This window comes from Colias croceus, chromosome 2 (assembly GCF_905220415.1).
Source record: "Colias croceus chromosome 2, ilColCroc2.1".
Taxonomy (NCBI): Eukaryota; Metazoa; Arthropoda; class Insecta; order Lepidoptera; family Pieridae; genus Colias; species Colias croceus.
Genome location: NC_059538.1, coordinates 3790092 through 3814983, shown reverse-complemented (window position 1 = coordinate 3814983; position 24892 = coordinate 3790092). Strand labels below are relative to the sequence as shown.

General features: G+C 33.2%; 4 protein-coding genes across 4 annotated transcripts in view; 2 read left to right on the top strand and 2 right to left on the bottom strand.

The window, feature by feature from the left end:
- LOC123701324 (GTPase-activating Rap/Ran-GAP domain-like protein 3) overlaps positions 1-14980 on the top strand; it is a 51248-nt gene extending 36268 nt beyond the window's left edge. Inside the window, exons 10-24 of the mRNA XM_045648758.1 lie at positions 1022-1127; positions 1639-1781; positions 2134-2256; positions 2749-2908; positions 3060-3200; positions 3473-3736; positions 4137-4246; positions 4406-4519; positions 4760-4871; positions 9335-9424; positions 9504-9625; positions 10220-10347; positions 11856-11989; positions 12379-12496; positions 14663-14980. Coding sequence (XP_045504714.1) covers positions 1022-1127; positions 1639-1781; positions 2134-2256; positions 2749-2908; positions 3060-3200; positions 3473-3736; positions 4137-4246; positions 4406-4519; positions 4760-4871; positions 9335-9424; positions 9504-9625; positions 10220-10347; positions 11856-11989; positions 12379-12496; positions 14663-14768 — 1971 coding nt within the window. The 3' untranslated portion in view covers positions 14769-14980. The remainder of the gene's footprint in view (positions 1-1021; positions 1128-1638; positions 1782-2133; positions 2257-2748; positions 2909-3059; positions 3201-3472; positions 3737-4136; positions 4247-4405; positions 4520-4759; positions 4872-9334; positions 9425-9503; positions 9626-10219; positions 10348-11855; positions 11990-12378; positions 12497-14662) is intronic.
- Positions 14981-17998: 3018 nt separating this feature from the next.
- LOC123701332 lies at positions 17999-21889 on the bottom strand. Its single transcript, XM_045648770.1, has 5 exons — positions 20286-21889; positions 20095-20155; positions 19455-19576; positions 18938-19146; positions 17999-18184 (listed from the first exon to the last, which is right to left on the bottom strand). The coding sequence occupies exons 1-5, from the start codon at positions 21779-21781 to the stop codon at positions 18081-18083; spliced, it is 1992 nt and encodes a 663-aa protein (XP_045504726.1). The 5' UTR covers positions 21782-21889; the 3' UTR covers positions 17999-18080.
- A 411-nt stretch (positions 21890-22300) lies between these two features.
- Positions 22301-23565, top strand: LOC123704538 (39S ribosomal protein L30, mitochondrial). The gene is made up of 3 exons (XM_045652922.1): positions 22301-22560; positions 22876-23002; positions 23223-23565. The coding sequence occupies exons 1-3, from the start codon at positions 22448-22450 to the stop codon at positions 23517-23519; spliced, it is 537 nt and encodes a 178-aa protein (XP_045508878.1). The 5' UTR covers positions 22301-22447; the 3' UTR covers positions 23520-23565.
- On the bottom strand, positions 23563-24360 carry LOC123704530. The gene has a single exon (XM_045652913.1). The coding sequence runs from the start codon at positions 24281-24283 to the stop codon at positions 23639-23641; it is 645 nt and encodes a 214-aa protein (XP_045508869.1). The 5' UTR covers positions 24284-24360; the 3' UTR covers positions 23563-23638.
- Between the last annotated feature and the right edge of the window lie 532 nt (positions 24361-24892).

Here is a 24892-nt window from a genome sequence, read left to right as displayed (position 1 = left end):
ACATAAACTTCTTAAAAGCTAGAGTGTTTCAATCTTAACTAATCTTGTTGAAGCTTTGAAATAGAAACTTCTTGTACTTGTAGTGTTTTATTTCAAGATAATCTCACTATTACCATAATGGTAATAAAACATATTTTAGTATAGATTCAATAAACGTTTCACATATTGTACACATGGCATGTGTACAATATGTGAGACCCGTATCTATTTCTTCGAATCATTGGTTATCACATCAAATGGTGAACCCTCCGTTGAACTAATTAATACAGTGTAGGTTCTCTGAAGCATTCGCACGCACAAGACCTATTCATTGATTAATTTCCTCGAAGGTATTCGGAAAGGAACAAATGCTATTATTATGAGTAGGTATTGTTGTTAAAAACAAGCTAATTAAATCACATAATATAATGTTCATAATTATTTATAAAGGCCACCTTATATCAATAGGTTATCTTAGCTAGTTTAAAGAATGATTTAAATTACAAATTGATGAATAATTACAAGCTTATTCCAAATTTAAACAGCAAAATACGTGTTCAGATTTAAATATCAAGTGTTAAAAATAAACAAATTCGTTAGAAATTCGTTGCGCGGAGTTTAACAAACGACTTTCCATTTGTCACTGTCTGTAATTTAACCTTTTATCTCTAAAACTATTCAAATTGTCATGTCGTTTTTGCATTTTTACAGAAAGCTTCGCTGATATGAGTTCTTTCTAAATTACTATTTATTCTTTTAATTGTATTTACATAAATAAATCTCATTTTATTTCTGGAATTGTTTTTTGATGTTTTGGCCGATAAAAAGATTACATTTTTAAATAAAACAAACGAATTGGTTGCATTTATGTAATCCATATTATTTCCTCTGAGTATTTAAACAATAAGACAATACCTATACAATTTCAGGGGGCTCATTCAATTATGAATTGTCTGTACTATAAAATGTATGATTGAATTATGCATATCGTAGCATTAATTAGGAGCATTACAAGCGACATGATAATTGACATTGTTCGCAGCTCGAGAGGAAGCGTCACATCGGCAACGATATTGTCAACATTGTGTTCACTGAAGACGCAGTGCACAACACCTTCAACCCACAATGTGTTAAAAGCCATTTTACTCGTATCCTTTTTCAATATTTATGTAGAGCTAATTAATTGAAGTGGGAGTGCCAATTGTTTAACATCCAAGTGTAGTAGAAGAAGGTTGACTGAAGGTTGCCTGGCAGAGATGGCTTAGAGCCATAAGGCCGCCATTTGTACATTTTGAATGGTTTTGTTGTACTTTTATTTTATAAGACTGTTGTACAATAAAGAGTAAATAAAAATAAATTAATAAATAACAAAAGAAACATCTTATTTTCAACGCATAGAAAACAGGCTCTAGTATTCAAAAAATCTGACATATTTTTGATTATTTTTCGACACAATTTAATTTTAATAAAGCTTACAATAAACAGAACTTATTTGATTGTATGTGCTTATTAAAGACATCAGGCATTTGAGCGCGATCTCGCCTTATACATATAAGCGTAGATGCGGTATTTCAGGTACGTGGTGGAATATGTTTAACCATCTTAAACTACACAAACAGTCAATAATAACAGGGCTAGTTTCCTTACAAAAAACTCCAGATGTATTCGCAGTAGTATCAGAAGTGGAGGGCGAAGGGTACCGCCTGAGCGTGTACACGGACGACACGGTCCCTCCATTCGGGCCCTCTCTCCCGTGCCCGCCCGTGTTCAGTGACCCACAGCTCTTCAGGGAATTCCTCTTAGTAAGCATTATCGTAATACTAATTCAATCATATTGTTCCGTGACGTTTTGCTTTCGCGTTCCCTCTGTTATTGGATTATTTTGGGTGGTGAATAAATAACTGTTGTGTAAGGTTTTAAAAGTATTAATTTATTTTGAATAATAAAAAAATATCAAAGCTTTCATAATATTTACATTAGTTTCTTTTTCCAATAGTCCTTTAAATAAATTTATATGCTATTTATTTAATTACGCACTAAAAGGTCACGTTAAAGTTGTTCAGTTAATTTATCCATTGGAAATTAGTCCCTCGAGACCGCTTTATTCCCCGGGAGCAAATTGCTGTGCTTTATTGTATTGACAATTGCTTTCAGGTAAAACTAATGAATGGTGAAAAGGCAGCGTTTCAAACGCCAACATTCGCTCTAAAGAGGCAAAGGACACTCGACACTTTGATACGGGATATATACGCTGAGCACTGCTCCGACCATAAAGTGGTAAGACATAATAAGGTCCTTAGCAGTTTCATTTGTAAAATGTACTAGAACCTTCCGAGTGAATCGCTCCACTCTCAAACGTTCCGTTGAATGCAATTCATTTTCGCTATTTATAGAAGTCTCATGTGCTATTTGAACTTTTTTATTGACTTTTTAGCGTGGGAAGTGAATATGCGACATAATAATGTTTTGCATATCCTTAGGTCTGCTTCAAAGGATGTTGCGGAACTATAACTTAATATTTTTCTGTGTTTTTGTATTGGTTTAAAATTTATTAAGATTGTATGTTATTAAAAAAGTTCTGATAAATTTTTATTGCGTGCGTCATTTAAATTATGTTTTACTTTTATGTTTAACAAAATTACTAAAGGAATAAATACATCGTGATTCGTGATAAAACTGTCTAAATAGATCGACATCATAGTATCAGTATCAGCATGTTCTACATTAAACAGGAATATAGGCTCATCTCCAATATTTTGCTATCACCAGCCAATGTTATCGCGTCGCGCGTTATCTGACGTGTGGTCGGGCGGAGCGGGCGCGGGCGGGGCAGGTGCAGCGCGCACGGAGCGCTTCCTGCACGTGGGACAGGCGCTCAAGTTGGACGCAGTATTACGGGGAGATGCCCCCACCAGCCTTGTGTCTACTGGTGAGTTTGCTACTAGATGTCGCGGAGTTATAGTTTACTATCATCAGCCGATGCTCTCGCACCAATCGACGTATGGTCTGCTAAAAAGGGCTGCTTTAGTATTTTATTGTATTGTATTGCGATGTATTGTTTTTTATGGTTATATCATCAGGTTCAGGAGGCTCCCGTCGCGCTCCCTGGGAGGGGCGGTTGTGGCGCGCAGCACCTCTGCCTGCCACGCCCGTATGTGCGGAGCAGCTGGCAGATGGCAGAGTGCTACTATCTACCACCTCCAACACTTATATACTTGAAGGTCAGTCATAAAAAAAGAGCTTGTGTGCCGAGCTCACGTGTCAGAAATGGAACTTCTTTGGCAAGATTCAAACATAACAAAATCGTCGCCTTAATCCATGACGTGTCGGTATTGCCATGACGTGACCTTGATAATTTACTATCAACGCGAATAAAGAAGTTTCCCTTCAAAAGTTTATGTTTGAGTAGCTATTCAGCATGACAATAAATGTAAGGAGCCACTAATAATATCTACTCTTCAGATTGTCCAGATAAATGTGTCGTGTCCCTCAGAGAGCGGCACGACGCGCGTGGTGCTGCGGTGGGAGGGGTGCGTGCGGTCGGCGCGGCGCTCGGAGCGCGCGGGGCTGTTCCGCGTGGGCGCGCGGGCCGCGGGCGGGGGGTCCACCACGGGCGGCGCGGGGGGCGCGGGCGTGTACGCGCTGCCGCTGGCCGCGCTCTGCGCCGGCGCCTGGGCCATGCGCCCGCTGCAGGACTGCAAGCACGCGCGCCTGCCGCGCACCAAGACCGCGCACTACTTCGACCTGCTCGAACAAGGTGATTCGGGCACTCGCCAGCCGCGCCACTAGCGCTTCATTCTATTAGCTCGTGCGGTGTTACAATAGTGACAATACCATATACCGCCGACCGCGAGCTGAGCCCTGCTCCCCTAGCCAAGTGGCTTTCTGTTAGCGTAGCGTTCAATAAAATAGACTATGGTCTAAGATCCAAGCATAAGGCAAAATTCAACGGCGTGATAATAGAATGAGAACAATTTTATAATTAATTTAGTCTATTAAAAAATGTATTAAAAATGGGTTGACTTAGAAAATCCTGGATAGGACATTTTTAATGAATTAAAAAAAAACATTTATTAACACTTTAAAATTCGAGCCTTTTTATAACATTACCACAAGATAGAGCCAAATTTAAACTTTTAATAAAATGCTTGTTTCAGGCGAGGGCGGCAAGACTTTCTTAGCAATAGCAATAGGCAGAAGAATTCTTCTTTTAGTTGAAGAGCCAAAGACTGATAGTGAAATGGGATTTGAATACACCCATTTCAAAGTAAGTACTTCTTTACAATTTGGTAATTTTTAGTTAAATTCTATCCTATGTTTCCAAATTCATTCATCCGTTTGGTCGTAGTAGAGTTACTTACATACATACACATACTGCACACATACTTATAAAAAATGTATTAATGTTTTATTTGTTTGTTTACAGGATATCCAACTGAGTGAGACACCGGTTTTACTGAAAATGATGGACGGCGAAGTTCCTGTCACCGTCATAGGATATAAACACCATTGGGAAGTTATAGAAACCAGCACAGGACAGGTATATATCAAAATAATTGATAATATTTTAACATATCTATTTTTTTTTTTTTAATTCTATAAAGAATGATGTTTAGTCCATTTGAAGCAAAAGAAGAATTTTCTAAATCGGTCTTGATACAATCGTAGAACATTCAATGTTTTAATCAGTTAAAAATGCGCTCGACGGCTTCCTCTCTATCTAGTTTGTTGCTGAAGAGAATATTACAAAAAAAATATATAAAAATAAATAAACTTTCAGACGATAAAACGAGCGGATAGTTCCGAAGATAACGGTCCGCGGCGCGGTGCGCTCGTCAACGCGCTGCGCATTGGGGATGAACGGGATGGACAGCTGCTGCTGTGTTATAATCGTATGTATACAGGGTGTAATCGTTAAGTGTGCACAAGCGATTATTCCGTAACTATTGCAGATACCAAAAAACTTTAAACTGATATCGAAAGTACTTAACCTAATGAGTAAAATGGCCATAATAAATTTTAAAAAATAAAACGATAAATATCCAAAAATGTTACATTAAACGCTCCCATACATTTTATTTCCCATACATTTTGTACTCATAGCAGATTTTCGAAGTGATGTCCTCATTATGCAATACAATGAGAAGCTCTATTTACAGTTTCTAAATGAACTTCCCTTCAAATTTGCGAAGTAATTAAAGCAGAAAACCAAAAAAAGAAAGAAAAAGCTAAAATCTTTCATATTAAATGTACTAGGTTGATCCAAAAGTAATGATAATTGGGAATTTCCTGTGCACATAAAAATATAAAATAAACGTTTTTTGCTTGCTCATGTATTCACTAAGTAATCACAAAAAAATCATATCAACAGGCCACGTTTCCAATTATTTACATTAATTTCAATGTGAACCGTGCGTGCCAGAATGTTTCCCGACGAAAAGAAGAAACAACGATTCGACATGTAGAGGGTAAATTTCTAAATTTTTAATGATATCAGGATAATTTTTTGTCACGTTTTGTAATCATGGACGTTACCCGAGTTCACCATGTTTATGCTGAAACCAAAAAACAATCAATGTCCTGGATGCGAGCTTCCAAAGTGACTATGAAGAAATTCAAAGTGAAAATCAGTAGGTTAGATTAAAGCGGTAGTTTTTTGGGACGCTGAAGGAATAATTATGGTGGAATATTTTAAAAAGGTAGCCACTTTATTGGGCTCTCACTAAAAGACCAAATTAAAAGATTGCGGTAGGTTAGTAAGGAAAAGAGACATGGCAAACTGCGGACCTGAACGCTGTTTCACCAAGACAACGCACCAGATCACAAAGCGTCAGTTGCGATGGCTGCCATTCAAAAATCGGCATTCCAAATGCTTGAACACCTACCCTATTTTTTAGATCTAGCTCCTATTTACTTTTATCTCTTTCCTCGGCACAAGAAACACTTTCTTAGCAATAAATTATTTTAAGATGACAGCGAAGTGATGGCCGCGTGGAGGGGTTTTTGTGGATGAAGTCAAAGTTTTTTTTTTTTTAAGTTTAGGAAAAAAAATATTGAAGTATATTTTCTAGTTAGAAGAATATCTAGAGAACTACATAATTATTATAACTGTAATGACCTTGTTTAAAATTGATTATCATTACTTTTGGATCAACCCATGTACATGGGATATTCGTATCTCATACTAAATGTATGGGAGGGTTTCAAGTTAATTTTTAAGATATGTCTCGTTTTATTTTTAAAAATTTATTATGACCATTTTACTCATTAGGTTAAATACTTTCGATATCAGTTTAAAGTTTTTTGATATCTGTAATAGTTACGGAATAATCGCCTGTGCACACTTAACGATTACACCCTGTATATTTTGGATCTCTCGCACAGTATAAGCATAAAATTATTCACAGTTTTTCCAGTAGCGTATAAAATAATGTAGTATATTGATTATGTTTTTCTTTCGTTTATGTTTAATTGTATAAGTGTTATAAATTTATAAATAAATGTATAAGTGTTATTAATGCGAATGTTGTGTACACCTATAATTGATAAATACATCAGATACAATTAATTAGATAATGTCTTCTTATATATAATGTAATGTGTATTTATTGTTGTGTGTTCCTTAAATTAAATAAATATACGTGAGGAAGTTGGAGCCTAATAAAATGTGTACACATTGGGCATTGAAAATAAAAATAAGAAATACTTAAATATATTATCTGGACGAAGTATTATCTACTATTGATAGTTACTGGATTAATAGAAACACTGGAATTCCCTATAGACAGTTTTTTACTAAACTTTTTACTTTTTTGTGTCTGATAACTTTATATCATTGAATTAGTTTTCTTTTGTAACATAAAAAAACAATTTTAAATAAAAAATAAACCGACACAAGTCGGAGTCAGAGTTGAGAGTATGCTTCTGTTTATTTTGTATACTCTACTATTTTCCACTTATTTACTTCCAGTAAATAGATTAATGTTATGCTGCATGCATAATGTTATTGTAGTACAAATAATTATATAAACACTAGTGGTCCGCTCCGGCTTCGCACGTGGTACATATTTCGCAATAAAAGGTAGCCTATGTCCTTTCTCGGATATCAAAACTGTGCCTCCAGTGAATAAGGGAATAACTCAAAAACAGCACTTTTCAGGAGAGACAAAAAACTATATATCAACACTAAATCTTTATAACTTCAAATTTTTAAGCTTGTATGGGTAAGATATGATGTTAGACTTTAGTTTTACATATGAACAGATATTGTAACAACCCCATAAATATACTTTTTTCGTGTTTTTTTGTAGTTGTGGCCTTATGAACGAGTACTTCATGGAATAACTCAATGTATTCACATAATTTTTTTTTTGCTCTTTGCAATATAACGACTTATGCCCTAAAGCACTATGTTCATAGTCGCATAACACGACTTATATTATTGCCAGTTTTGGTTTTATAGAAATAATGCGACTTATCATGCTTGAAATTTGTGTACTTTATGACTCAATTGAAGCCTTTTAGTGGAACAACCATGCATGTAGCTTGAAAAACGAGTGAAATCAACGGATTTTTTAACGTTATTAGATATAATAAAAACAAAACAACATTTAGGTGTTTATGCATTTAACCCTAGAAGTCCAATCTACGTAAATTTTATGTACACCGCGGCGAAATATCTTTGTCTTTTCTATATTTACCATCGAATCACTTCGAAATCCAGAAACAACTCATTAGCCGTCGAGATCTAGCTGTACATAGTTGGCTCTTCCCGGTAAATTCCGCCATTTTGTAGTAAAGAGGATGTTGAACGTCATTTTGACGTATAATTGGGCTTTTCGTAACTTTTACGATTGTTTAAAAAAAATTATTTTGTGATTTATGTGAATATTTTTTTTTCCAAGTCACGTTTTACATGATATAGTATTATATACTATATATTGAGTATAAAATAGGATCCAGAAAACTTTAACACTAGGACGAAAAACCTTCAATTTTAGTAAATGACTGTTGTCCTCCGCTGGATTTGGACTCCAAGAAAGAGGATTGGGTGGCTGAGATGTTGTCTGGTGGTTATAAACGAATATGTGTTATACATTGAGGATACAAGCACTATAAAGAGTTAAGAGAAGCTCGAAAACCATATTCCTGTATGTTCAGTTACCTTACAGGGAAAGTTATAGGTGGTCTGTGGCGATATTTTACGGCATGATATGAAATTTTAACAATTTCTATATCTTATAATATCAAAATAATATAGATAAATAAAGAAAAAACAATGAGCCGCAGAGATTTTATGAAAAAATTAAGCACAGATTTGAAGGTGCCTTGGATGCAAATACGACTTGAAGAGACTCTACAAGACTGGTTATAATTTTTTTTCTATGCGTCTATAATTATAGTATTATTGGTTAGATTAAATTAAAAAAAAAAAGATTAAAAACTAGTTATTTTTTAGAAAACTTACCCAATTAAAAGAAGAAAATATAAGTTTAACATTTTTGTTGGCTTTTTTAGATAATTCAATTATCGTTCTGTATTTATATAAACAAAGAGTATAATATCATTAAATGCACTTAATGTGTTAATTAAAACTGTATTTTTATCTATTGCAAAAAATAGTTAATTTCCATAGAAAAATTATTAGTATTCCAAGTTGATTGATAAATACCTTTTTTTTTAAATATAAAGATTTACTGTTGCATATTTATTGAAAAAACGATTGAAAAATATTATTAAGCAAAAAGAAATAGTGTCTGTTGTTTCCGTGCAGTATTCAAATAGACCAATTGCAACACGGCAATAATGCGAAACTGTCTCATGTCGTCACTTGAACCAATGACACTAAGAGTTGTTCCTTTATGCTCATGTTAGAAAAATGACACAAATGCGTTTATATACTAAAATAGTGTTAGCACGGATGGAACAAAATGAATTATGTCTTTATTCAAAAAGTATAACTACACATACGTCCTTGTGTTCGTGGGTTATTTTGACTCGAGACGAATAGTTCCTTTGCGATTGCCTAAAATGATGGATAAGGTAACTTATACCGTTAATCACACCCTACTTATACCGTTTGGGTCATTCGAAAAAATGGGTTAGGATGCAGCTGGAGATATGTCCTTTTGATATGTTGTGTATTTTGACGAGCTGAATCCAATGGTGCAATAAAAACCAAAGGGAATAACTCGCCTTACTCCCTTATTCACTGGAGGCACAGAAAATATCTCCATACCAAATTTCATGCAAATTGGTTCAGTAGTTTAGTCGTGATTGAGTAACAGACAGACAGACAGACAGAGTTACTTTCGCATTTATAATATTAGTATGGATTTTATTATATTTGCTTTAGATACCTGCCATTTTGAAAGACTAACAAGCAAAGGTTTGGAAAGCGATAGTGAATACGACTTTCACTGGACAACCGTACCCACAGCTGTTGGTATGTAAATACTTATTATATGTATAAATAAATTCAAATAATTTAAAAAATAATTTAAAGTTATTTTATTTATTTTTAGTGTGTGCATTCCCTTATATTATGGCTTTTGCTGAGGACTTATTGGAAATTCGTCTGGTTGCTAATGGTTCTCTGGTACACGCTGCTTGCATTCCTGGTTTAAAACTACTGTGTGGTAGAAAGGTAACTTTAAACTAAAAATAAATATTTAAATATGTATTCGTTAATAATTATTTTTTTCCATCGCTGATTAAATATTTTAGAAAGATGATTTAATATCTAGTATAAGAAGGGTTATTAAAACAAACTATAATATTTTGATTAATAAATTTTTGGACATAAATGTCGTAGAAGAGTTATAAATGAAGACTTTTTTCAATTTACTTTCAACATAAACATTTTTAATGTGGTCAAAATAAAGACGCAAGTCGCAACGGTATACACACACGCGCATCTTGCATCAAGTTCGTCATTTCATACAACTTGCCGTACACTTGCACGTGTCACTTTAAAACAAATAAAAAATGAGCGTGCAGTTACGCCATATGGCGTATGTTGAGCGGAACATAAGTGATGTAGGTGTCGTCTCCATAGTAATATTATCTCAATGTAATCTTCCTATAATGTTCTACCACAAAAATCGATACTCCACTTTTATAAATTAAAGACTTGGTCAGCCTTAAATAATATAATGCTAAAAATCTCTAATTTGTCTGATTCTAATGATCTAATTTCATAATGTAAACGCGTAAAATACAAGAACTTTCCTTGCTCTAGGACATATTCTACGTGGCCTGTGCGCCCGAGTATGTGCCGCTCGGGCGCGACATCGAGCCGTGTCTACACGACAGCTACGAGCTCGCGCGGCTTGCTAAGTACTCTGTGGACGACGACGATGCTGATAGGTAATGTATTAGATAATATCTCTCCTTTCACTGAGACACATGAATCTGTCGGTCTCACGTTTTATTGTTAAACTAACTCACTTCATAAACAAATAAATTTCTCCTTCCTACGTTTTTCTCATTTCATACATTTTTTTAAGTCACTAACATCCTTTATTAAAGATAAAAAATTACGATGATCAAACAAAATATGAACTAACTTAAAAAATGTGTGCGTTTACTAGTGTACACACGTAAGAAGTGAAACTTCTTTATGACCTTATTTTTCAAAAAATAATTTACTATATTAACTTTACGAAAATACGTCGTAAGTAATCGTAATAATCACGCGTGGTAGGGATCAGAAAAAGATGGCGCGTAACGGAAAAATGTCACGCGTAACGAAAAAATGTTAAACTAAATTTTTTCCAACCCCGATAAAAAAGTTTCACTTCAAAAACCTAATGTATTAATTTTCAAATCTATCAAATATCGTGTTATAATAAAGACTAGTTTTTCATCAGTGCTTAAAAATACAATAAAAAATAAGCCCAAAAATAACTAACAACATGTACCTATTAAAATACAATTTTGTAAAAATTGTAGACTTATTCGAATAAATACACCAATTATGTTGACATAAAACCAATTATACTTGGTTGAATAACGATGCGTGTAACAACGTCTAGTCGATAAGTTCGTAGACGCGTAGCGCGTAGCGTGTCTACACAATAGCTACGGTGCTACGAGCTCACGCAAACGCAATAAATAACACTACATACCCAATTATATATTGTTATCACATTGAGTGCTCATAAATGTACAATATCAATCAATCAAAGCATTCCGTGACCTGACAAATATTATATCTTATAGTTATTTTGCTATATAGGTGGTATTAATTTATTGTTCTTAGACTGTTTACATGAAGCCAACAACACATTAACGAGTATTTTTTAAGAAAACATTGAAAATATAACACGATCTTACTCATAAACGTGCCAGTAGCTAATTAATCACTTAAAATTTCACCTTTTTTGGTTATCTGCTGCAATAAATTATGTTAACTAGCTTTTATTACGTATACTATTAAACTTTTTCTAAGAAACAACTTTTTATTAATGTATTTTCTTACTTTCTTTGTTTTAATTAATGTTTTAATTAGGTCGAAGTATACTTAGTATGAATTATAATTAACAATATAACACTTCACTACTAATTATTTTATATCACGAAAATGGCCAAAAATGCGAAGATTAGGTGACACGACATTACTATAGCTATGGTACGAGGTAGTCTGTTAAGGGAGATCAAAAGTGTAAGGCGAAACTGTAGTTTATATGACGCTTATCGTTTACGTGAAGTTAACAGAATTCATGATCGATCATGAATTTAGTTAACCAATGATCGAAGGTATATGCGAAGCTCTTGTTTATATCAGGTTATCATTAATTCAGTTAGCCTTGAACATTTCTTCTAAACATTATTTCGTGTTATTATTTTCTAAACGAATACTAACTAACCAACAGAAATGACCAAAACACTCGCACACCCGAGAACAACTCCGCGTCAAGTCGCAGCAGTTCGATCTCCTCTGAGCAGGAGAGCATCCGCCCGCCGCTGCAGAGAATGACGCCGATATCGCCGCCCACTTCACCACAGGGTATGATATATTATTCTATTAATGTATGTGTAAAGTTATATGTTATATTAGTTATATGTATTATGTGGATAAAACTATTTTTGAACTGTCAATGGATTTATGTTTAATACAAGTTGTATGATAAGTATTGTATGTACATATTAGGAAAATACGTACCTTCGTTTACTTAGGTACTACGTAGTGTTTAACCAGCAGATCCGAATCCATTTACACTAATAACTAATTAGTTATATTACAAAGAGGAATTATTTAATTTTTTGCTATTGTTTTTAACAATTATTTAATTATTCTTTATTTGTTCCATTGCTTATTTGATTAACAAAGACTATATTTTATTTGTTATCCATATTGAGCAGGACAAGCAACTAATAATAAATAATACTCGACAGAGAACAGCGGTCGTTGTGTGCGCATCTACAAGATCCCGCAGAGCAACCTGAGCGCGGCCGCCTACCAGCGACAGTCCGTCTCCGCGGACCATGTTGTGTGCTCATACTTTAATGATAGGTATGTACTTACCTGTTATATTTTTAAGCTATTGCATAGCTTCTATCGCGGGCCTTGAGCGCGGGGACCGAATCGAGAAATTCCGTAACGTTAAACCTCACGCTCCTCACTCCGACGGGCGGAGGTGTGGCTTGAAGGCATAGCATGCAATAGCTTTACCGCGGCAGTCCCCGAGTGCCACACGTCTTTTTTTTTTAAAGGCACCCGTCATCACATCACAGGGTGTTCGTGCCATGGATTATAGTCCAGAGACATTTTTTGCTCAATAGCATATCTATTGATTGCAAAAATTGGGCACTCGAGTAACAGGTGAGGAACCGTCTCCTCAACTCCAGGCTGACATAGACACGAAGGACAGGAAGGATGTAGGGGCGGGCTAAAAATATATGTAAATATTTTGAAGAGCAGCGTCTATCCTTCAACTTGAATCTGTAGGTTTAGTGTGAGTTTGATCAAGTACGAAACGTTACTATCGCGTCTGCGTCACAGCGAAATTTGTATGGGGAATCAAAGCTTCCCCATACGTCCGCTAGGGGCGCTGTTCGATTTCCCATACTAATTCGGCTGTGACGCAGACGCGATAGTAACGTTTCGTACTCGATCAAACTCACACTAGGGGTACTGGTCAAGTAGAAGGCGAATCCGTCGTGACCAGTCAGTACTTGTGTGGTGTGGTGTGTCTATTTTTTATTTATGTCTATTTTCCCGACTACCATGTATGCAGCAGCAGCGCTTGGAAAAAAGAGCTTCGTGACTCCGGCCGTTCCTACACCTTTACCTTGTTATACAAATGTTTTGTTATAGCGCACATATATACAATTTTCCAACGTTATTTATCGGGGCCTAAAGATCCTCTCTTTTTCGATGGAGGAAATCAACCTTCCTTCCTAACCCCATAACTGACAAATAAACTTGCAATAAAAATAATTATCCCACCAAAAACATTTTCATGTAAAATGTTGCCAAGACGAGCCCATATGACTCGCACTGTCAAAAAGTTATCAGATCTCATGTAGAGCCAAGCTTCTAACACTACACGCCCTAACTGTACAAGGGTTAACTTCACAAACTCTACACCTTAGTCAAAATATGTGGCTTGGCCATTTCGCTACATTCACATCGGCGTAAGGTGAAAAATTAACTCAATGTTAAAATCACTGTTCATTACTTGTGTGTTATACAATAGTTCTTGTAGTAACGAACGGCCAAGCCACATATTTTGACTAAGGTGTAGAGTTTGTGAAGTTAGACCTTGTAGAGTTAGGGCGTGTAGTGTTAGAAGCTTGGCTCTACATGAGATCTGATAACTTTTTGACAGTGCGAGTCATATGGGCTCGTCTTGGCAACATTTTACATGAAAATGTTTTTGGTGGGATTTCATTTCTTTTTGTAAGTTGTTTGTAACAAAATTTTATACGTCGATTAAATTTTTAATTTTTTTTTAACAAGGAGTACCTATACATATATATATCTAGGGGAACCAAGTTTTAAATTATTAGATTAGACCTCTAGCGTCATAAAAAATTTAATTTAAAATTACAGGTCTCATACAAACTCCCATCCCCTAGTTTAAGGGGTTGGGGGATGAAAGTTACAAGTTTTATAATTTTTTTCTTGTTTGTGTGCTAATACTAACTTACATACAAAATTTCAGCTTTCTAGGACATTAGGAAATACCTTAAGAATTTTGATGATCATCAGTGAGTCAGTGACGAAATTAGCGTTTTTTAGATATAAATAAAATCTGAAGTATAAAAGCTAATGTAATTAAAACTTAATATGTTCAATAAGTCCGCTATTGACAATATATTCCGAAAATTTTGTTGATCTAGCATAATCCAAACCCAAGTTATGAGGGTTCAAAAAAACGTCGAAGCGCTTCGAGAAAAGGTAGGTAGTGCCCGTGCGCTTCACTTGTTCGCTTGGCTCGTCTTGGCGGGGGCACTACCGTGCCCCCAGATACAGTCGTAGTTTTATGTAACCATTAATCATAAGTGCAATATAATACCTATGTTGAATGATTTTATGATTCTATACCTATTGAATTTTGTAAATTCAATGGATATCTAGAGATAACATTTAAAGTTCATATTTGATATTACTTTTGATTATTTCAATACTATAAATTATTTATTACTATAATAATTATTATATTCTTTATTTCAGGCCAAATAGCATACGACAAAAACTAGCTGCGTTACGTCTGGACAGCAAGTCGAGAGGAGGCGGTGATGAAGAAGCCAATGATTCACAGCACACGACGTATAATTAAACTAATTGCACAAATACCTATTAAAATAAGTGATTTTAATTTAAAATTTAGCATAAACATTATTTCTTTAGGTCATAGGTATTATAGAAGAATAAGGAACAGAAAACAACTGGATATTATAATAAGATGTTGCACTTGAATTGAAGCTTTCCATTCAGAAAGTTATTTTTGAATGTGGTATCTGATGAATCAAATAAATAATAAATGTGTTATTTATATTGGTATTCTTAATAAATTACCTACTCTAAATGTTGAATCTATAATACAATAGGTACCTACTTTAATCAGTTAATCAAACTAGATCAAACTATATAAGTAAGACTATTTACACTCAATTTTAATGTCTTTTATGACGGATGGATGTTAGCCACAATAAAATTATACAAGATTTATTAGAATATTATTTTATTCATTTATATAGGTAATATAAAAATCTTTTATATTCATTCCTCATTAAGTACCTAATACAGTACATAACTGTAAATAGTGCTTTCTGTAGACGAAAGTGATTAATTTTAAAAATATTGATTTCTAAACTAAATTATTAATGAGGTCGCTGTGAGTCGCACAATTACTTGTAGGGACGGGCTAAAAATATATGTACATATTTTGAAGAGCATCGTCTATTCCATGTAATCGATGTTTAAAACTAACTAAAATTATTTAAATTTATTATTGGCTGCTTGACACACTTTACTAAGAAATACGTCTCTATTTCTTAGTTTAGTTACTTCTTGTAGATAGAGAGTGATAAAAGAATGACTGGAATTGGAATGACATCTCTAAGTGGTGGGCAATGAAAGAAAAAACATCATCGATTTAAATAAAATGGTAGTATTAAGAAGAAAGGTACTTACCTAATATGGTAAAAATATGGCTCTTCAATAAGTCATAAAGAATAGACCGGTATGGTAGTGCATATAGCTGATTTTTTTGAAAGAAATCATTAAACTTTCAAACCTAAGATAATTATTTAATATTGAGCCCCTATAGGCATTAAATCGCAATGGGCGCCAAAATATATAACGCAAAAAATGATAAAATGGCACCTAGTCGTTTCACTAAACAAGCTGATGCATCCATTAATTTTATTCGTAACTAGATGTTCATCTTGGTGTTGAATAGAAGAAAAGTGATGATTAGAAAAAAAGGTAAAAAATATGGTACATATTATGAAACGATATGAATGCTCAGATCAAAGAGCGCCATTAGAACTTTCAGCGGCGCTGTCTTAAAAATACTTCTCAAGTAACTAATTGTATCAGATAAGTATTTCTGTTTGACTGTCATATTATAATAAAATTAGGTTAACGCCGCACTAAACAGGGTTAGTTTTCAATGACCGGCCAAATTTTCAGAAATGGTTCAGAATCGATAACATTTTCGATCTAATGAAAAAAAAAACTTTTTTTTTTAATTAGATTTCATTCCTGTCCGCCACTAAAAAGCGAACGTGTGGACATTACAAAAGCACAATTCAGTTCAACAACCTACCTCTAGGTAGGTAGAAGTTAGCACACACATAAATTTGTCTACGCGCGCACGCACACAAGTGCATTGATTAGGTATCTCGTGTTTACGATTTAGGAAATTTAGACATTTTCAAATGAATGCTATTATTTTTTTTTTATTCGACAATAATATTTCAAATGTACCTTTGGTTTAATATCTAGATCTTAATTTTAAATTTTGGCTGGTCATTGAAAACTAACCCTGTATTAAATGCTCATAATTTTTTAACATCATAATGAATACACTGCACGTTCGTACAACATAGGTTTCATAGGTTGTAAATATGCTGAAAAATCTGTCTGCACTATGTTTATCATAAATGTTTAGTGGTTTATATCTAGTCATGTTATCTAACTGACGTCTAAGACAAAAAGTGATGTAAAATAGATTTTTGGTGTTAGCTTAATAGGAATTATTTGTTAATAATATATATATTAACAGACATGATGTTCGACATCTTTGAATATAAGTGCCATCCAAATAATTGGTTATCTTCTTAGATTTTAATATAAACAAATTGCGATGCAAGAGAATTGAAGTTATTAATAGATACCTACAGTATTTCCTTGTACATAAAATTTATATTTAGTACGTTCATTTGAATAGGATCTAGAAATCTAATAAATGTTTAAAATATAATTATACTTACGTAGGTACCGATAAATTATTATTAATGTGTCTATTTACTAGATGAAAAGAGAACCAAAAGAAGAAAATATAAGATTAAGTAGAATAATGTGTAATCTTAAAATATTGTTATTGTCGGATAATATGAAAATATTGTTAAAATATGACGATAACATGAAATATTTTTATCACAGACCAAAAGCTAAGTTATTTATTTTAATCGAAAATATTTATTACTATTTTTATGAAAATGAATACTTACCCTAATAAACACAGTTTAATAATTCATACCTTAGTATCAAGGTCATATTTGTAAGAACTTCATTCCTTCAAAAAGAGAATACATTTCTTAAAGCCAACAACACACAAACATCAACAACGAAATCAGTTAATTGTAATCTCATTGAAATCATACATTTCATATGACATAGGCATTAGGCAGTGCTCGGAATAAATTGACTGATAGCAAAGAAATTGTCCAATATCGCTAACATTAAAATACTACTACTAATTACCAAGTAGGTAAGTATACATTTACAGCAAATTGATATTAAATTCTAGCTTCTATCTCTAAATGTTTATTCGTGTATCTAGAGTTAAAAGAAAATAAATGTACAAAACGTGTGCAAGTGTAATTTTAAATACCTCCATTAAATGTACCTACCTATCATGTTCATCTAAATGTTTTATATTTTTAAGATCGAAAGATTATTTTTTATTGTTGTAATGGCGTGCGTAGGCCTACCGATATGTAATCCTAAAATGAATCTCAGTAGTATATTATGTATGAAAAAGAATATTATTTTGTGTGTTGTTATATTAGTAACAATTTTATGAAATTGATGTTTGAAATGAAAGGTCTCTTACTGGAGTTAGTAAATGTTAAATTATTATGAGAATTATTTCTTTTGCAACTGGTGGCCCGTAGTGGCCGTCTACCAGTTACCACTGTCTAGAAAACTATTATTTAGAATAAGTGTAATATTATCATAAATTATATTCATAATGTTGAAATGTTCCCAAATTATATGTAGCTAAATATTATGTAGAAAAATTGTTATTTTCATTGAAGTTTAAATAAAATAAATGTCTGTTCTATAAATTAATTGTTTTATTTCATTACAATATACAATTATTCATCTAAATGTACCTTAAAGTATACAAAAGTATATTCTATAATAACTTAGGTTGTTGCTTTAATACTGTTATATCCAAAAATTTGGGTATTTCTTGTTGCGGCTTTGGTGGCTGCAGGCTATGTGGCTGTGTGTGGTTACCTATAAATGAATGTAACATTAATATAGATTCCATTGTGAAAATTATAACAGACTATTTAAGACATATATTTTTAGATTCAGTTCAGGTAGTATACAGGGTGTAATTGTTAAGTGTGCACAGGCGATTATTCCGTAACTATTTACTATTGCAGTTATCAAAAACGGGCGTGTTTCATGTAAAATTTTTGGATATTTCCCGTATTATTTTTAAAAAGTTATTATTGTCATTTTACTCATTAGGTAAAGGGCTTTCATCAGTTTAAAGTTTTTTGATATCAGCAATAGTTACGGAATAATCGCCTGTGCACACTTAACGATTACACCCTTATATACAATAAGTAAAAATAAAATATGAGTGTCAGGTATGAGTTTGAGGTGTAAATCAGTAGTATTTACAAATTAAAAGTGGTTAAAAAAAATGTGTGAGTGTACCAGTGTAGTCTGTGTACACACATAAGAAGCGAAACTTCTTTATGACCTTATTTTTCAAAAAATAATTTACTATATGCAACTTTACAGAAATACGTCGAATCACGCGTGGTAGGGATAAGAAAAAGATGGCGCGTAACGGAAAAATGTCAGGCGTTACGAAAAAATGTTACACTAAATTTTTTTCCAACCCCGATAAAGAAGTTTCACTTCAATTATTTGCGTGTTTAAATAAAAATTAATTTTTCATTAAGGGAAAATAAAGGTTAAAATAAAACTTTTTTTTAGATAACAACTAAAGGATAAACCTATGTTTTATGGTACCTTGTAGTATTTTATGCCTTTCCATATAATTTTTCGTAGCAAAAGACATCTCAGTTGATGCCGTGGTTTTGTTTGAGACAACATTCCCTAGTTGTTGGCCATTTTGAAGGTATTTAGCAGCTAACTGGTTCATTTTTAAACTTGTATCAGTTGTAGCTGTAGTCATTTGGGGTGGCTGCATTTGTATTGGATTTTCTCCAAATGTCACTCTGAAAATTGATTTATTTTGCATTAGAAAAATGAAAGTGTTTTATGGCTCTGGTGAAAACGCTCATGACGCGTTACGAAATCTGCACAATATTAGAAACACCCTTAGTTTAGGTACTAGTTACTTCTTAGTGAAGAAATAGTTTCCCAGAGTATGATTTTATATTTGTAGTTGTGTACCTATATTTTATGCATCTAAAGACGTAAGAAATGCCCCACTTCTTCGAAAATCCGCGAAATACACTCATTCTAGTCCATGCGAGCAAAGCAATAAGCAGTCCGTTATTTTATAACTTGTAAAAATACAAACCTTTTAGTCACACTAACATTGGTTTTGTCAATTTGCATCAGACATTTTTGCTTAGCATTTCTGTACAGAGCACTAGCCGATGAAGGCATATCAGAATCTTGTAGCATTCCATTTACTCGCGTCTGAAAGAAAAGTATAAGAAATCAATAATTATCGAATGAATCCAGGTCATTGTAATTTACAAGCAAATGTTCCAAATTTAAAAATACCATAGGCATATATTTCAACTAGCTTTCCGCAAGCGGCTTCGCCGGCGCAGTCAAAGTAAAATCCGCATAGTTCCCTTTCCCGTAGGATTTCCGTGATAAAACATAATATACTATGTCCCGGGGTAAAAAGTAGCCTATGTCCTTTCTCGTGTATCAAAATATCTCTATACCAATTTTCATGCAAATTGGTTCAGTAGTTAAGGCGTGATTGAGTAACAGACAGACAGACAGAGTTACTTTCGCATTTATAATATTAGTATGGATGACATTCAGGCTTTGCAATAAGGCTAAGGAAATACTATTTTAAAGTTTATAAAACAAGGAACAACTCTTTTCTATCTTGTTGCTACATTGCTTACAGCTTGTAATTATACATAATGTATACTGACTATTTTATTTGAAGCTTACTCATAATAAATATATTTTCTCACCATTACTTTATTATAATAAGTCCAGCCAACATTGGATGGATCATCACTTTCTGTGTCTGAACTGAAACACATGAAAAAGAAATTATATAGCAAATCTATTTCAAAAATAGCTCATACTATAAACATTTATTTAAACATGTTTATGCATGCATGCACATGCTATTTAAATTAATTTAGAATTGTGTTCTTACTCGCTATAATCTTTAACGTCCAAATACATGCTTTGTTCTGGAGACATCATAGGAGTGGTGGCATTATCCACTTGGACATTATACAAACTGAGCTCATTAAACGTTTTATCCTCAAAGCCAGTATTCCTTGTCATTTCATCATTGTTGACGGCAGAATTATGAATAGACGAATTTGTGTCATTTTTCTTACTTATTCCATCTAAAAAATTAATATTAACAGGCTGCGCTTTAGACACAACTTCTTTTATACTTATTTGTGATCTATTGCATTGTATCTGCGCTTCACTTTGCTTTATTACTTCTTTATTGATAACTGTAGATGTTCGAACCATTTCAAAACTAGTCATAACACCAATGGATATTTTATGTTCTTCACTATCAACTGATTTCAAAGTAACATGTTCAGTAACATAGTTTTGGAGAGGTGGATTTGCTTGATTATTCTCTTTTCTACTTGCAGCTATGAATTTATCTACCTTCCCTTGTAATAACTGCAATTGTTCATTTTGTAGCTTTATTATTTTATATAGATCTGTTACAGTGGGCTCTCTCTTTTCCCTTACAATGGTGTTTTGTTGTTCTAAGTCTAAACACTCAGATCTATTACTCTGTTCATATTTTTCTAAAGCCCAGTTCTTTTTGTCTACTGCATTAACAGGTGATTTGTTACTACAATTGCATTTAGGCTGTGGAGTTACAACTTGCATGTTATAGTTACTATGAGTGCATGATCTGGCATCTGGAAATGTACAACAGCACTGGTTGACTTGGTTTTCCTCCCTATATTTTATACATGACGGCATTAAATGATAAGGAGTACTTGTTTTTACACAGTGATGACATTTGCAGTAATTATCATTTTGTGAAACAACAAAGGGCTCTTGTTCTGAATGGGGTACCATGTTATTTTTATTTAAATTTCCTAATTTCATTATTTCTGTTTTCTTTACTAATGGATTGTTTTCTTTTTCTAAACTCAATGTATTAACTTGCTCACATAATGGATATACTTCCCTCATTTTCCCAAGTTGTTCTCTTTTTAAAAAAAAGTCGTCACCCTTGCTGAGAACATTTGGAGGATCCAAATTCGTCTTGTTAGTCAAAATATTTTTTGGTATGTTTTGTACGTTAACACACGCGTCAGCCGTTACATCAGAAAATATTTTTAGAGGCTTATTTCGGGGTTCCTGACACGTATAATCCAACACGCTCAAATCAAGGTCACTGGAAGGGGTTTGCTGATTACCAACCGTTGGAAAGTTTAGTGAAGGTATTGTCTTTTTCACTGTGGCATACGGTGAACTGTTCCCACATTCAAATCTTTGTATCAAGTCATTTGAATAAGGCAACAAGCGTGGCCCATCATTGCATGATTGAAAAGGTATGGATTTTATCCCTTTATCTATGTAAGGTCGAGGAGAATGACAATCCGAATCATAATTCATTATGTTTGTATCTCGTAGTTTTAAAGGGGTTTCAAACCGCACTCTCTTCATATGGAACTTAAATATAATATATGCAGAAACATTCACTAACAAAACTAAATTATCTAAAAGAATAATACTTTTTAACGAAAAACTGTATGTGTTCACAACATTCTAAAACTTTTCGGTTGTAAAATGTAAATTCAAACATTCAAAAGATTTCGATCGATTTTTGACAGTGACATAGCAACTGTCACTATCAATCTGGATACAAGGCTTTTTTACATCACACAATCACCTCCAAATGGTGAATTTAATATTCTTCAGTATGAAGTAAATTAACTTTTTAGATAGTTGATTTTAACTTATCAACTTGTAATCATAATATGATATATAATAAGACATTCCCAGAAGCCGATTTTAGAAATTTATGTGCTCACAGTAATGTGCTTTGTGTAGACAAGGGATTATTATTACATTACTCTGTGGCATATGTTTTTGCAATAAACCCGAATAAACCTTATTGCTCTGAGGCGACGTCCGTGAGCACGTGAGCGTCCGGCGGACAGGCGACCCGCGACAGCTGTCAAATCATTGTCAAATTCGTCTGTAATGGAAATTGGAAATAATTAAAGTCGTCCAGTAGAATCTTATTTTCTGTTTATTAATTAATATTTAGGTCGAAGTTTTATGCGATTAGGTTTAATTTAATATTAATTTATTAACTTATTGATAAAAATGAATCGAGGCACAATCAGTCTATTTAAGCCCCTGACAATAATCAGTAGGTCAAAAGGTTATAAACATTCAGGTGGAATTCGTTATCCTGGAGGTATTACTTATTTTCCGAGGTAAATTTCAATAAATTTTTATCTTTAGGGATAATACTAATTCAGGAACAAGAAATAGACTATATATCTGAAGATTAATAAATGTAAAGATGGACTACTGTGCCGCGCTGTATCACCCGCGGCTTCGTCCGCGTGCAAACTCAAGTATTTCTATAACTCATGATGTAAAACCTATATTCCCGTGAAGTTTAATCAAAATCCGTCCATTAGTATTTACGTGAAAGAGTAACAAACATCCATACATTCTTACATACTTTCGCCTATTTAATTTTTGTATGATAATATATCCAGTACGATTGACCTTTATTTTTGCAGAGATCCAAATTATGTAGAACCTGATGTGACACCTTCCAAATTATTCAGAGTAGAGCTAATCAAAAGCACAAAGCACTATCCTTATTGGCAAAAGGATATCCTGGAGAGTTTAAAACTCAATAGCATTGTAAGTTATATAGTGTTTCTATATTCATATTAACGATTTAATATTTATTTGTTATGCCTCATTTTGTGTAAACATTAAATTCTATGACAATTAATTAATAGATGCGATTTCTGCATATATGAATGAAAAAAAATTCTGTTGATATATTTGAAAGTATGATTGAGAAATATTTATATTATTAATAACTACTTAATAATTAATTAATGATTTTTATTTTCAGAACCAAGTTGCAATTGTTAAAAATGTACCTGAAATGAATGCAATTTTATGGAAAGTAAAACATCTTATTAAAATCACCCCTATTACATTTCCATATGGAGAGCCAACAGAAGAAGATATTGAACATACAGTTTTAAAAGAAAATGGAGAATGCATTGTCACTAAGACACTCAAACCAGATGAAAGCAAAGTAAAAGCACTCGAACAATTTGAGAAAAATCCAAAGAAAATGGACTCTACTACAATTAAGAGAGATTCTAGACTCAAATGGAATAATGCATACTCGGGCGGTTACTAAAATTTATTTTTATTGTATGATTGTAAATAAATAGATATGTAGATTATGAAAAAATCTTTTATTTTTTCTTTAATGCCATTATTTTATCTTCTCTACAAAAAACCGTAAATCTTCTTATATTAGTCAATAAGTTTACTTTTCCTCTTATATAATAAGTAATTTAAATGTTCCGGGGTCTTGAAGTATAAATCCAATAGTATACCATGCTTCTTGCCAAGATCATATCTTGCATTACCCCATGATACTACAAATGTAGGGTTTAACTTTTTAAAATCCTTTAAATTAAATTTGTGTTTGAATGTATGATTGTACCAGTGCCCTCTGAAAACAGCTACATAGTTATCACCATCTTGATATAATCGTAGTACATATTTGTTAAGCAAAACTTTGACTGCAACATGGAAAAGAAAGAATGAAGTGAGATACACAATGAATTCAGTTGCGTTGTTTGCAACTATAATGCTTTCTCCCCAAATCAATGGATCATTTATTGCTTTATAATCAAACACAAATGTCGTATAATATAATGCAGAAGTTGCTATAATACTCGATGATAAAGTCAAATATGCAGATGTAAAATTAATTGCTTTATCCATTGGAGCTTTATAGATCAGTTCCCAATTTTTCGACATTCCATCTTTCTCTCTCCATTTATCTTGAAATTCTAAAAATCTCGACGGATGGTGGGAACTGTATTTCAGACGGCAAAGTTTTGAGACTGGTTGATGTTGATGAATACTCTTGAGTAATCTTAAAACATTCATTTTAATTATTAAATTTAAAATCGCATTGACTAAATCCTATTTACTAAAATTTCAAACAGAGGTTAATTTTCTGTCAATTTGACAATTATAAATCACCACAAAAGAAGTCTCATGGAAACTAAATTTGACAGATATGAGTAAAATGTCTATAGGCTTCTTGTAAAATGGTAATGTAGTCCGAGTAGGTATCCGCTACCGCCTTGGGTAGCGCTATACCGATCAGTATAATCGAATAGGTACGCGACATAAACGCGATTAGAGTCTCTCTAATATACTACGTAAGAAATATAGATACCGCTCTAATCTCAATAGGCCTTAAGCTAGATTTCCGTCCGTGGCTTCGCCCCGTTTTTAAAAAAAAATCCATCATAGTTCCCGTTCCTGTAGGCTTTCCGGAGAAAAACCAGTCTGTCTTGTTCTGGGTCTTCAGCTACCTTCATACCAAATTTCATTGTAATCTGTTCAGTACTTTTACTTGAAAAAATAACTAACATCCATACAGCCATCCATACTTACAATCTTTCACATTTAAAATATTAGATTAGTAGGTAGGATTATTACATGTGGGCTTCCACTGCACTATCACTTGAACCCAATAGAAAATATTAT